The 14,909-nt window shown below is 52.5% G+C and overlaps 1 protein-coding gene across 1 annotated transcript in view; it reads left to right on the plus strand.

The window, feature by feature from the left end:
* Window positions 1-6,704: 6,704 nt before the first annotated feature.
* Window positions 6,705-14,909, plus strand: part of LOC103901850 (uncharacterized protein C16orf45) — a 12,514-nt gene continuing 4,309 nt past the window's right edge. The window contains exons 1-2 of the mRNA XM_019473006.1: window positions 6,705-6,820; window positions 12,340-12,413. Of these exons, the coding sequence (XP_019328551.1) occupies window positions 6,717-6,820; window positions 12,340-12,413 (178 nt within the window). The 5' untranslated portion in view covers window positions 6,705-6,716. The remainder of the gene's footprint in view (window positions 6,821-12,339; window positions 12,414-14,909) is intronic.

Raw genomic sequence — 14,909 nt, forward strand, 5'->3', positions numbered from 1 at the left:
GAGACGGACGGAGGGAAGGGGTGGATGGAGGGGAGAGATGAACAGAAGGGGGGATGGAGGGAGGGAAGGGCTGGATGGGGGAGAGGAGTGAATGGAAGGAGGGAAGGGATGAATGGAGGAGAGGAAGGACGGAGAGAAGGGACTGGATGGGAGGAGGGGTGGCTGGAGGGGAGGAAGGATGGAGGGAAGGAGGGATGGATGGAAGGAACGAACCGGTGGAAGGAAGGATGCAACCCGCCATCCGGCTGATGCTGCCCGGAGAGACATGGAGCTGCTGCGCTGTCATGCCCAGCTGTAGGCATGGCTGTGACCGGGAGGCTGGGGTGCCCACCCTGTCCTTCACTGCCTTTTCCCCTCTCTGACCAGTTCCTCCAGTACGCAATGGGGTGGGCAGAGGGGACACACACCGACCAGGGGGATTGTCCAGGGCAGAGTCCCCAACCATGGGGTGGGAGGAAGGGGCCCAATGCTGGGCTGTGGGGCAACATCCTGGGGAGGGGAGGCTCCTGCACCCCCTCTGCCATGACATCCCTCCGACCTCTCCCCTTCCCTATCGCTTTCTGCTCCCCCTTAGCCTCTTGCACCCAGCGGGATAGGGACAGGCAGCTGGAAAGGCAGGGAAGGAGGGATGGAGCAAACTCCAGCATCCTGCTTGGCACTACTGTGTGGGGGTGCTGCCCGTGAAGCTGCTCAGCTCCCTGGTGAGCTGCCTGAAGTTTTAGTCCTTCTCCTTTGTGCCTTTCAGCATGGCAATATGTATCCTCCCCCCCAACACCTCCCCTGCCTGGGAAGAGTGTCTGTGTGGAGACCCTGCCCTTGGGGGGTCTGAGCATTTCCATCACCTGGATCCTCTGCTCCCAGCAGCCGGGTGACATCAGGGTGGTCCAGGGAAGGGTCAAACACTTGCTGGACTCAGGGTGCTGGGTATGGCCTGGGCACCCCCCCTCGGGTGCCTGCGAGCAGGGTTGTGGCTGCGATGTTTGCTGGTTCAATGCAGTTCTGTAAACTCCCAGCTCCTGGGGGACCCTCAGCCTGGGCGAGAACATGGCAATGGTCGGTGTCTGTTTTTTGAATGCTGCTCTGCTGTTTGCTACTATCCAGGAAATCTCAGGCCAACCCTGTGAAGTGCTGAGCACACGCAGCCTCTTGCCCTGCTTGTGCTCAGGAGGTGATCAGGGGAGTGTGCGCACAGCAGCGGGGTGTTGCAGAGGGGCTACACCCCTGGCGATAGCCCCTGTAAGTCACCCCGGGGTACCTCACCCGTGAACTCTGGTCTTTTTTATGGCTGTTTAAGATGGCCTCAGTGGTGCTGACTGTGCCAAGGGCTGCACAAACACAGCCAGAGAGATCCCCCCTGGCTGCAACGGGCCAAGGCTGCATGTTTCTCCCTGGTTTACTAGAGGGGGCAGCTGGGGCACTGGCAGGGATACGGTGCCGTGGTTTGCAGGCTGCCTGTAGCTGTGATCTCTCCCATCTGAGTGTGATGCTGTCCTCTGGGACCAGCGTGCTCAGGTGTGCGTTGGCAGGCCTGGAGGCTCGTGTCCCTCCTGCCAGGCAGTGTGGGTGGCGGGGACCTCGCTGCCTCTGATAAGGCTGCCCCAGAGCCGGGCAGCGGGTTACCATTGCTCTCGTTATCGAGCTTGTGGAGAAAGGGCTGATTTTGACAGCTAAATGTCCCCTGCCCGTGCTGCTTTCCATGGCAGAGAAAAGCACGTGGCTGAGTTAAAGGCCTCTTGGGATGGAGCCCAAGTAAAGAGCTCTGACCCCCTCCCCAGGGGGCTGTCAATCAATCGCCCAACTTTAATCATGAAGTAAATCGCTTGAAACTCAGCCCTGCGCTGGTTGCTGCTGTGACTCATCTCAGGCTTGCTGCTGGCTGTCTAAATGTTTTCACCAGAGCCATATGGAGTGGAATTCTCTGGCTATTATACTCCTCATTAATGATACTTGCTTCCCCTGGGCCATGTGTGATGATTAGAGCATCTGCAAGTTTAAATCGAAGCTTTCTCCCCTTCCTTGGTTTGCTGGTTTGAAATGGTGCCAGTCAGGGGTCCTTTTGCTCGGGCAGCGCAGGGTTGATTTCTGTGTCTGGCTCCGCTGTTGTGTGCGCAGCTGTGGAAGCAAAGGGACCCCCGGGCAGCATGGCTGCACATGGGCGTCATCCCTCTCCATCCCCAAAGGGAGACTCAGGACTGTGAGCGTGATCACAGCTTTAATAAACATCGCTGCCTTAGGCCCTCGCTGGTGCCAGGCACTTAGGCGGGGTGTAAGAAACACATTCGCAGCTTTGGCAAAACCATCTCCGGTGAGATCTTTTGCCCAGCTCTCTGCTTGCAGGACATGCCGGGTCTTAATCCCTCGCGAGCTCCGAGTGTCTGTACTTGCCATTTGTGACTGCTGTATGGTGTCCCTGCCATCGCACAGGTTCATGAGTGCACGGTGCCCTTTGGTCTCAGCACTGTCTCAGGAAAGCTCTGATCTGGCCCATGCCTGTAGCTGCTGGGGTTCGGGGACTCAGCATCACCCCATGTCTGCCTGGAGAAAGCGTCTCCTGAGCTAGCAGGGAAGATCCATGCGCATCCCAATCGGTCGTCACAGACTGATCTCATTACATGAGAGGAACTTGGATCGAGAGGGACCTCTGGAGATATCGAGTCCAACCCCCTGCTCAAAGCAGGCTTAGTAGTTAAATCAGGTTGCTCACAGCCTTGTCCAGGAGGTATTTTGGACCAAGGATGGAGATCCCAAAACCGCTCTGCTCCCTGTTCCGGTGTCTGAACAACCTGAGGAAAAACATTTTCCCAATATCTCCCTGGAATTTCCCATGTTTCAATTGTGCCCATCACCTCTTGCCTAATCTTTATGCACCTCCAAAAGGGGTCTGGCTCCATCTTCTCCGCATCCTCCCATTAGATAGGTGAGTACAGCCATGAGATCCCCCTTCACCGTCTCTTCTTTGGGCTGAACAAACCTGCTTCTCTCCTCCTCTCCTCATCCGTCCCATGTTCCAGCCCCTGCCCTTGCTCAGATGTTCAGTTCTTAGTCCTGAGCAGACACTGGCAGATGGAAGGAGTCTCCATCAGCAAGTTCATCTTACCATCCTATCAGCTGCACAGTAGTCACCTGTATGGATTCACTGGTTTCTTGTGAGGTTTAGTGGATGGTTTTGGTGCAGAGGCCCCTGTGTCCCCTTGCCCAGGTGTTCCCTCCCAGGCTTCATGGGCTTCATTTTGCAGGAGCACTCACCTGCGACTGCCCTTCCTCTGCTTCTGCCCTGAATTAAGCAGCTCCAGGCACATGACTGTCCTCTCAGAGCTTCTTGTCCAGGACTTGCTGCTTTGGTGAGCAGTTCCCCGGCGTGCCTGAGGACACATCTTGCCTGAGGGACGCAGAGTGCCATGACCCCGACCACACCACCCTGAAGGCACAGCGAAGGGCTGAGGAGCTTCCAGCTCGAGCCCTGCAACCGTTGCTCTGCTGCATGGTGTAGACCTGTCCGCTGTCCCCATTTCACAGGATGCTCCTGACCTGCAGTGGGAGGCTGCTGGGAAGTGTCCTACAGAAAGGTGACCAGGGAGGAGGGGTGCCTGAGGGCAGCTCCTTCTGAGCAGGGTGGTCCCAGCCATGCTGTATTCCCCGTCTCTGATGGGAACCCACCCACAGTCGAGCCAGGAGCTTTCTCACTCTTGTGGGCAGTTGCCTAGGGGCTGAAATCACGTCCCAGCCTCCTGCCACAGACGGGGGAGAGCAACCCAGCATTGCCAGCTCCTCCCTTCATGTACACAGGCGAGGATTCACCTCTCCCGTCTGGGATGGCTTCTGCTAATGAGGTTCTGGGATGAGAAGGGAGAAGAAGTGATGCTGACACCTGTTTCAAGCCCTTGCGCTCACTCACTGGGAAACAGCTGGCTCATAACCTCAGCCAAAGACTTCTGCCACCAGTGATCAAAGATGTTCTGGGTTATTCACCCACCCACCCAGGCCAGGAGTGACAGTCCCCCTCCCCCAGACCCACCCCTGTGCTCCTAGGAGTGATTAGATTTGTCCTTGGCTAATGAAAGCTGCAGTAATCTTGCATCTTTGTTTGTTGGAGCATCTGTAAAATAATCATCCTTGTCATTTTAGCCAGGTCACAGAAACAACACTTAGAGCAATGCAGCTTTTTCCTGACAGCTCTAGAGCTGCACTGAAGTACAGCCGAACCCCAGGGAGTGGCTGCCTACAAGCACACGCCGGCTGTACCGTCTGCACCTTCACGTGTGTCGTTACCTGCGTGCCCGCTGCCATCTGCAGGGGCATCCTGCCTGTCCCCGGCGCATGGCCCCAGCTGCTCGGCAGCGCTGGGTGCGGGTGCAGCAAAATATCCCGGGCAAGAGGAGCTCTGGGGTGGCAGAGCAGCAGGATGCTTGGGACGAGGGACCTCAGCATCCCGGTCCCCTAGCAACCGCAGTGCGGTCCCCTAGCAACCGCATCCTGGTCCTGTAGCAACCACAGTCCGGTCCCCTAGCAACCCCTTTCAGGCCCGTAGAAACAAGGCTAAGGGAGGGTTTCTGTGCAAATTTGCAGCAGAGGCATTGAGCAAGAGCTGATGGAGGGCAGCGCATCCAACCCCACACCTCGTCTAACCCATGTATTTGTTGGTCTGTCCTGAGCAGGCACTGGTTCCTGAGAGCATCCTCGCAGCTTAGAATGGGGCACGGTTGAGGATTCAGCAGGCTGCCATTGGCTGAATGTGGCCTTTGTGGCCAGGGGAAGAGGGAGATAATCTCCAAGTAGGCCTCATGAGTTTCTAAGCCAGAAACAGCGGAAAACTATTCTTCAAATCAGTTGCGCTAACCCAAACCACTCGTATTTCCACTATTAAACCTTCTTTGCCAGCAGCCTGGGAAACATGCCTCACTCTGAGAAAGATTTCTCAAGCAGTTTTACGTGATGGGTAGAGGACCAGTGAGTGCAGAGTGTTTTGCCTTGTGCCTTAATGCATTCCTGACCTGTAACGCTCAGCACTGGCCTGGGTCCTGTTTGGAATCCCCAAGACATACGCTCCATTTCTGACATCTCCAGTTCCCAGACCTCAGCTGCCCGGAAAATCCTACTCCCAGAGCTGGTGCTCCTTGGCTGTGCTTTCCCCTCTCCCTGCACGGGGAAAGTCCCAGGGCTGCAGGAACGCAAAGTCTCAGAGGGGAGATGTGTCCTGTGGAGATTCAAAGGAAGCAGAATTTGCCCCTGATGTTTGTGATTTTTAATGTTTTCTCTTAGCCTGGCTTTGCTGCAGCTGCTGAGCCCCCCCGCCCCAACCTGGGCTGTGTGCACATCACAGGAGAGCCAGATTAGCCTGCGTGTGATAAATGTGCTGCTGCATGCCACTGATAACAAGCTCAGTGATGTGTCTCTGAGAGCCAGACCAGGCTGGGGTGTGGGAGCTGGCCTGGGAGCAAAACCTCAGCTATCCCCGTAAAATGGGCTGGGAGCCACTGTGGGACGTGCAGGTTCGCAGGCACTGTGTGAATCAGCACGGCATCCTTGTGTAAATCAGTGTGACAGTCTTGTGTAAACCACTGGCACATCAGAGGGACATCTGTGCGTAAATCAGTGGAGGGGGGGCAGGCAGAGCTGGTGGTCAGCGCAGTGGATCGAGGTTGCTGGGCTCTTGTCCTGTCCGTCCCTGGGATTGCCGCTGCTCTCTTCTAAAACAAATTACAGCCCCTTTTTCTTGCATTTTGCTGTGAGGCAAAGATTGCCTCTTGCCCTGAGCAAATGATATCCCCTTTCCCTGCCTCAGTTTCCCCAAGTGGGTTATAGAGGTGATACTCAGCACTCCAGAGGATGAGGAAGCCTAACTGGCCTGCTGGGTTCCATGGGGGCTTTTTCCCCTGGTGAATTGGGAAGGATGGGGGGGACCTTCATCCAGCCTGTGATGGAAAGGGACCAGCTATGGGAGCTTCACGACGCCTTAGGAGGCCCCTCTGTGCTATATGGGCCCAGCGTTTGGTCCTGGCACATAATGGAGGACAGGCTCCTGTCTCTGGGTGTCTGTCCATGTGCTGGAGATGCCTGAGGCTTGCGTGGTTCTGGAAAAAGAGATATTCCTGTCCTTCCAGCAGTTTCTAGCTCCCTTGGCCTCCTGCTGTTCAGCAGAGGGGAGGACCCCTGGAAATTTGGGGCTTTCTCAGCACTGCAGAGCCCGCCACAACATTGGTGTGAGCAGGGTGTGCTGCAAAGCCAGCACAGGCAGGTGAAATGATGCTTGTTTCTAAGGCTCAGAGAGCTACAAGCTGAGATGAGATGGCCTGCTGGCCTCCGAGGTCTTCTTTCATGCAGACACTTCATGCATATCGCATGCGTGTTTGGAGCTGCGCTTAGCAAGCCGAAGCGGCTTTGATGCTAACGCAGCAATGAGCAGACCTGTTCCAGCGCTCAGCCTCACACAAAGCATAAATAAAGGCAAAACACAGTCGCCAGCAGCTCAATGCCCTCGCATATGTCGGTGACTTTCCATGTGCCCGTTGGGCTGTCTCCTCTTGCAGCACCCAGCAGGGTAGCAAGAAGCCTGAAAACGAGTTTAAAACTGCACGTGCTTAGTGGTTATGCTGGTCTGGTTTGCAGGGGGGGTACCTGTGACAGCCCTGTGGTCCCTGTTGTCCTCAGCACATGTTTAACAACTCCTGCTGGCTAATGTGGCTCCCACTTCATTTGCAGAGGATGAGATTGTTTCCATGGCCGACTCGACCACCACCATTGACGACATTGAAGGGGAGCTCTTCAAAATTGAGAGGATCAGGGAGATCCTGGTGAGGAGGGAGTCAGAGCTGCGGTACATGTAAGTACCTGCCTCCTCCCGTGCTGTCCCCCCTTCCCAGGGTCACCCCAGCGTTTTCTGCCTGCCCGATCAAACACGGATCTTTTCTGGGGGTGAGCAGAGCTGAGGCCGCTTTCCACCTCATTTTCCACCTGGAAGCGCGGCCTCTCCCACTGCTCTGGCCTTGCGCTCAGAAGGGGCTTGAACGGGTCCCTCTTACAAAGCTGCCACTGATGCTGTCATGATTTGAGCTATGCAAACAGAGTTTATGGCGTGGGTTTAACTACACTAAAATGTTTCCATATCCAACCACAAGCACCCCATCTTTCCAGTGGGCCCATACTCTACTCTTCCTCTGGCTCTTGGGCTGGCCTTGGGAAGGGACCTGAGGTTTGGTGGCTCATTGCTGCTCTCTGGAGATAGCGCTTTGCCCCAGCATGCAGATTCCGCTGTTGAACAGCCGCACGACCACGGTTTACTCTCTCCACGTTGCACTGTTATACATCCTCCCAGCTCCTCCTTTGCTCACCCATCCCCTGGCTGCCGGGGGACATCAGGACACATCGGGGCTGGACCAGCATTGCTGCCCGATGCCCGTCTCTGCACTGCATCCTGCTCTCCACTCCCAGCGCAGCCTTTGCAGCCAGATGCAGAGGGAAAGATCTTCTCCAGGGTCCATTTCAACAACCAAAGCAGTTTTTGAGTAAAAATCTGGAGGCTTTTCACATTTAAGGCAATCAAATGGTCACTGTGTTGCAGTGGTACTAACCAGCACTCAGGGTGATAAAGAACATCTTCCCTGGGTATATCTGGGAGGAAGAGGACTGACTAGCATTCATAGTCTGGGTTGATTAAGCTTTTTAATACCACTAAATTGCTGTAGTCAGCCCAGTCCTGAGATCCCATGCTGTCAGGTCAACACAAAGCCTGGGATCTTTTACTGGTAATGGCAAAAATCGTATTTACTGGGCTGCAGCACTTGATATGCTGCTTTTTTAGCGTGTCTGGGTCCCCACTGGTACCTGCGCTACATGGATCACCAAAGCCTGGAAATGCCTGTGTAAATCTGCTGTCTGGGGAAGCTGTGAGCTGGACTGTGGTTTAGAGGCTCAGATTTAGAGTGATGACCTCTTTGAGGCATAGTTCCCCCTGAATATATTGTTGAAAAGGATTTTTGGAAATCATAAAAAGTGTAGTTCTTAAATGCTTTCCATGGCAACCGGTACCTAAATCTCACAGGTGCTGTCAAAACTCGCATCTCTTGCTTTTTCTTATCCCTTTATTTGTTTTCTTCCTTGGCTTGCACTTGGGAAACAAAAGGAAATCACCTACAGAAGCCACATACTGGGGTGGGTATGGATGCAAAAGTGATCACTTGGACGTTTGGAAATGCCAGGATTACATGTTTGAGTGGTTTGGAGGCGCTGTGGGGAACTCGAGCATCGGCTCTGCGGAGGAGTGCGGCTCTGCAAGGCAGGGAAAGCCGAGGGCTTCCCTGAGCATCGCTGCTGGAGAAGAGGGATCCCCAGACCTGGGTTCAGCAGGACAGGGTTAAAAAGGTTGGGGACCTGGGGCTGAAAGGGGCTTTTTTCCCAATGGGGGAAAAAAATCTAATATTCGGGATCAGTTGGACTGCGGGGCTCAGGGCGATGGACAAACCCATCGTCAAAACATGGACAAACCCAAACTGTCAGGAGAAACCCAGACAGTGACCTGTCTGGTCAGTCGATAGCGATCGGTGTTTTCTACTTGACGGAAATGTCATACTAAAATGTTCCAACATTTCTGAGACGTCTGTGCTGTGGAAAACAATGAAGCTCCCAATATTTCTCCTTTTATAGGGCAAAAAGAAAGGTCTGAAATTCCTGTGGGAGATTCAGCTCTGCACCTCACCCGCTCAGTGCTCTGATCTGCTCCCCGGGGCCAGACAGGGGTAGCGCGGCTATGGCTGATGCTGCAATAAGTTTTATCACCAGTGGTGGAAGTAATCTCAGCTCCAGCAGCAGCCTTCTGGGTGCTTGTCTTTGCAATCTCTCCCAAGTTTTATTGAAATGAGAATTTTTATTATTGCCCATTTATTATTCTCATTATCAGTTTTTACGGAATTAAATTCCAATTTAATTTTAATAATATTTCAGTTATCATTTGAGTGTTTAATTTTAATAAGTGTATCACTAGCTATCAGCCTGTTGCCCATGTGTCCCATGCAGACCTCCTCGCTGGTGCTCTTTGTACAAGCTCAGGGCTCAGCCACCATGGGACTATGAGCAGAGAATAAAAGGACAAACAGACCTCCCTGTTCTCCACGTGCAGCTCCCAGACATTGGCATTGCTGGACCTGCTCAGTGCGGTATGCAAACAAATGAAGACACTGTCAGGTGGAGCAAAAGTCTGACAGAGCCGAGAGGAAGTCTTCTCCCCGGCCTGGGATGTTCTTCTCCTTCAGAAATATCTCACAGGGTCCCTCTTCATCAGTCTGTTTATTTTCCCTTCCCTAATCAAGGTGTCCTCGGCTCAGCTGACAAAGCTGTATCTTCATTAGCTCCAGCAAACAGCAAACATCCCAGAAGGGGTGGACGGCATGACTCAGTGGAAGGGCCAGCAGGATTGTTGAAGATGCAGACAGGGCTTTTAGGAACGCGCACTTCAAAGGGAACCAAAGGCACATCTGTTCAAGGTGGCACCAGCTCATCAGTCAATCATGTGTTATCTGTAGACACAGATTGTGTATTAGGGTTTCTCGTCACTCACGTCCATGGAGTTTGCTAGAAATCTCAGCTGTGCTGTTCCAGGTTGGACGATTTCCCGTGTGCCCTGCAAAGCATCCAAGGAGTCCTTCTGCATTGAAGGCTTGGACGACCTTGGGAAGCTTGTGCTAAGAAGCTGGGGTGCTTGGTAGGGCTTAGGAGGATGTATGGTCCCTCTGTCTATGTGGAAAATGGGTTGGCTGATTCCTCGTAGTCAACATTTGGATATGCTGCTCCTCTTGGAGGCTCTGTCCAAGAGCCTGACAGAGCCAAGAGGAAGTCTTCTCCCCCGCCTGGGATGTTCTTCTCCAGAAATATCTCACAGGGTCCCTTTTCGTCAGTCTGTTTATTTTCCCTTCCCTAATCAATATTTCTGGTGTCCTCGGCTCAGCTGACAAAGCTGTATCTTCATTAGCTCCAGCAAATGTGACTCATCCCACTCAGAAGGGGTAGATGGCACACAGGTCGACCTGTGTGCCCTGCGGTGTTGGTGCTTACCAGCTTCTTCATGAAACTGGCCACCGATGGTGATGTTTAATGGGGGCAAATGCTTCCCATCCCACCCCATGTAGGCAAGGCACCACGCACAGGGCAGCGCAGGGCCAAATCCTGTATGGACACGTCTGGTCTCCAGCTGAGAGGTTTGCGCCACCAGATATTTTCCCAGCACAGACTGCTCATGGTTCAGTGCCCACGTCTTTTGTCAAAAACATCCAGGGCTGCAGTCACAAGACTCTAAGGTCCAGGGAGCCCTTAGATACAGGTGTTCCTGAGATATCAGTGGATTAGCTGCACTGTCGTAAGGAAATGCTTCTGGCCAGAATGTCCACATCTACCTCAGGGTGATGACTGGAACCCCCTCTTCTGGTGGTGGAGCTGCTCAGCACCGTTTGAATGTGCTGCCTGACTCCAGACCCTCTGCCATAGGGATTCTGGTGCCTTTGCTGGCTCCAAGCTCCTGGAAGACGTGTATTGAGAGCATGAGGACTGATGTGTCGATGAAGGGATTGCTTCCTGATGCACCAGCTGCACAATTTCTGGTCCTGGGGGTGTGGCAGCCTGTTACACATGAAAAATCTGGGGCTGGATTTTGGATGGACACACTTTCTTTTAGCTTCAGGCTAGGTAGCAAGAGGTAGGGAGATGCCAGAGGGTCTGGCCAGAGTAGCTCAGCCACGCCAAAGTAAGCCTGGAGAAAGAAGAAAAGCATCCCAAATCCCAGCTGAACATTCCAACCCTGATCAGGAGATTCAGTGCCTTGCCACAGGGTGCGGGGGCTTTAAAACACTCTTTTCAAATGAGCCAACAGCCAAAATCCCTGATCAGGGACTTCAGTTCCTGGGTACCTTAATGCCAGGGAAATGGTGCCTCACTGGCTGCTGGCCGGCTGGACTGTGCTGAGGCTTGGGATGCCACATCAGAGCAGCATTGCATTTTCCTAATCTTCCCAGTGAGGGACGTGTGAGGAGCCCAAGGAGGGCTCAGAGCAGGAGAAAAGGTGTCAGATGGGTTGGTCCCATCATGCTTCGGTTGGAGATGTGGCTGGCCAAGGTTGGCCCTAGGCTGATGCAACCTTGGAGACTGCTGGAAGGGCAGACAGGGCTGGGCAGCCCTTGGGTCGCTGCTCGCTGTGCATATGAGTTGCTGGCAGAAAGCAGGAGGACTTTGAGGGAAGGACCCTAAAGGGCAAAACAAGGAAGAGTCTAAAGCCAGAGGCTGCTGGCATGAGAGAGGTCGGGAGGAGGGGAGCACGGCAGGCAGACCAGAGGCAGCTCTGGGGGTTACTGGAGTTGTGACTTGTCTCGTCTTCTGTGGTGTCACCTACTCAGGGGAGATCCTCAAGGATGGCTTGGTTCGTGGTGGAGAGAGGTCTCAGCCATGAGCACTGTCTGTTCTTGGTGTTTCCCTCACCGCGGGTGAGTGCATAAAGCTCTTCAAACTGAAGCACTGATGCTTATCATGGCCAGACACCATTGTTCCTCAGACTTGTCCAAGCAGGGCTTTAGCGAGGGCATAGGCATGCAATTTTTAAAAATAAATCAGTAAGTAAATTGGGTTAAGTCTTCTCTGCCAGCCCTAGTGAGCAGCGAGCAGCACTTGAGCTGGTACACCCATGAAGGGGGCTGAGTGCTTGTGGTGCTTCCGAGACATCATCAAACTGCCTCCAGCACAGACAGGGCCACGCATCCCCCGTTCGCTGCCACTGACATTTGAGTTGAGCCCATCCTGATCAGTATCTTGCTGCTGTCGTGTGGTTTGAACCAGAGACAATTTCATTGCCTGTGGCTTCGGCAGGCTCCTTTTCTCCTGTTAAAATGACCTTGTTTCTCAGCGGAAACCTGCAAAGCTTGCACATTTCCCCCCTCTGTTGTGTTTCATTTTTCTACCTTTTTTTAATTCTGCAGAAAGGCAGTATAAAAATGTCAGATCTTTTTATGTGGCAGCAGCTTCCATTTGGTTTTGGATTTTGCTGTTTCGGGATTATTTTTGGGGAGAAGGAGAAACACAGCTGCTATTGCATGGTGGATGTGCCAGGTTTTAATAAGGCTTCATTGTCATTAGAGCAATGAAGCTTTTCCTTTGCCAACAACCAGTGACACAACCCATGTAGCTCCAACAAAAGCTCTGAGATGAAGTGGGCTGCTGTTTCCTGTGGGAAGGCAGGTAAATCTGTGCTCCCCGCCGTGGGCACTGGGTTCATTGCCTTCCAGTGTTGGCTGGGTGTTGCTCTGGAGGTTTTGAACCTTTCCTCTCCCAGTCTTTCCCTCAGTGGTTTCATTTGTGTCTCTGCAGGATGGATGACATTCAGCTTTGTAAAGAAATCAGCCGGCTGAAAAAGGAGCTTCAAAAACTCATAGCCCTTCCAGGTAAGGCTTTGTAAAGCTTCAGAGAGCTGCACCCTGCTGCTGCAATCAGCAGAAAGGTTTCCATGAAGTACAAGAAGCTCTTGAACAGCTCCCACCCTGGCATGCTCCCAGAGACACTGCTGCTGCAGGTGGTGCGTGAGCATCAAGAACTGTGGCTCCTTGGGTCTGACCTGAGATCTTTCTTGAGAGCTTTGCTCCTTGCAGTACCACCAGGGAGTCCTTGTCCAGGCCTGGGCTGAAGGGCAGAGGAAACAGAAAAGGAGAAAAAACATGAGTCCTTTGAGGAAGAGCATGGGTCTGGCATAGGAGGAGGACAGGAGTTGAGTGAGGTGGCAATGAATGCCACAGCGGCACCTGCCACGTACACCGAGGAGGATCCCCCAAATGAGCTGAGAGGACAGGCAGGGGACATTGTCAGACCACACCATGAAGGGGCCCCTTTGGAGGTAGCAGGAGGGGAGATACCTTAAAAGGCCACAAGTACGTGAAAAGCAATGAATTCTTGCTGTGGCCATGTCAGATATGTGTGTCAGTGATGGGGCAGATGGCAGCAGCTGCCAGGGAAGGATTCCTGGTTGCAGCCGGGGTAGGATGGGTGCTAGGGGGATGTCATGCCAAAGGGGGCCAGTGATGCTCCTGATTTAGGTGAATTCATCATTCAGGATGTTGAAAAGAGGCAAGCAGTCCAGGGCAACATATGTGAAAACTTCAGCTGGGAGGAAACACTGATTTTGTCCCTGCCCTTGACAGCCTTGAGAGCCACCCTTGACCCTTCATAGCCCAGGAAAGGCCAAACCTTGGTTCACTAAAGGATCCCACTCAGCCAAAATATTCAAATGAAAGCACACGCCAAACAGCTCAGGGAATAACGAACAAGAAAGGCTTCCCCACAAGCTGTGTCCATCACTGTTCATAAGGCTATGCCTCCTCCTAGGACACCTTCATTCAGCCCCCAGTAAGGACTTTATATGTGTTTTCAGAACCAGATGGGAGACATATCCCTGCTTATTTGTACCCATCCAAGCATTAAGATCTGGACCACCACAAGTATCTCGCTGAAGATGCTGCACTGGCTAAGACCAATGAGTGTGTAGCAGGGGGCGATGCCTGGATGCAGTCAAGGGACCAGCTGTGCACATCTGTTTCCCAGAGCAGCAGCTCAGCTCATCGGTTCTGTACCCAAGGTTATCTCAGAGCCAAGGGTGGCAAGAAACCTTGACCCTTTCTAATGCCATAGTTTTGCTATTCTGTGTGTGCTTGTGAATCATCAGCATGCAGGTAGTGCCCAACTGCTGCTTAATATGCAGGTCTTGATCAGTTTAATACAACCTGGCTGCATCCAGAGGGAGGTTCAGGCAGAGAAGGGGAGTATTCTGCCATAAAAATGGGAGCTGCTTGCAAAACGTAGACCCGAATCTCATGTGGGCTTTTAATTCAAACATGTTCTAGTTCATGAAACAAGACTTGACCTAAACGATGGCTCAGGACCAGAGATAAACTTGGCCTTTTCTGAAGCTTGAGAAATGTGGCTGGCTTTCCTTCATCTGCTTTGGTCTTTCATTTCTAGCCTTTTCAGCATTCCCAGATTCAGCTGAGAGCAGAAATGCTGCTTGCATCAGGGATGCTCTTTTTGTCTTCTTTATAACTTGGCTCAAATCAGACTGTGCTGGAAAAATCCTGCAAATCATTGGTCTTGTGAGACTATAGCAGCAGATCATTTGTAAAAATGGGTATTGAACTTTGGTTCGGATAAAGTTTCAAACATGTCAGTGCTCACTTAGAGCTCAGCCAGACCTGTGACTTCAAACCTCACCAGACCAAGGTGCCTTTAATAATTCAGAGAGATATCGTGGTCATGATGGACTCTGACATCAGCAAGTCAGGAAAAAAGGTGCAGTGTTTATACAGCGGGCATGTTAACTCTGACACGCTCTAACTCAGCAATGCAGATTGTTAATTAGCTCCAAATAGCTGGTATGTTTGTGTACAGCATGGTGTTTCCGATTTGTATGCCATCCAAATGACACTGTAAAGTGCTCCTATTCCCACCAGGCAGGTGGGAGCGGCCGGGCAACTTTGCATTAACTCTTCATGGTAGAAGACCAGCAGCTGTGGCCCAGACCTCAGTCCAGATCAGCTTTCTCTACTGGGAAGCTTGAGCTCACTCCCTACACAAGATCGCAATTGGAGGAGAAACCTTTGTTTGCTTGGGATGTTTCTAACATCATGATGAAGTAGAAGTTCCTCCTACTCAGACCCCTGCAGCAGCACCTCCAATCAATATATAGCAGACTTAAACTACAAATCAACACATAGCTTAGGTAACTGCTGAGACCCAGCCTACAGGGTTTGCTCCATACTACGAATTTCGCTGCATTTTTATTTAGCTGAAGGAAGACTGGAGATTGATCCATCCTGTGCTGGATTGATTTTGGAGCTGGCTGCTGAATTCAGAAATGGTATTAAATAGCTGCAGCACAGACAGTCGTAGGTTCC

Source organism: Aptenodytes forsteri, unplaced genomic scaffold (genome assembly GCF_000699145.1).
Source record: "Aptenodytes forsteri isolate BGI_AS27 unplaced genomic scaffold, ASM69914v1 Scaffold22, whole genome shotgun sequence".
In the NCBI taxonomy this organism is placed as follows: Eukaryota; Metazoa; Chordata; class Aves; order Sphenisciformes; family Spheniscidae; genus Aptenodytes; species Aptenodytes forsteri.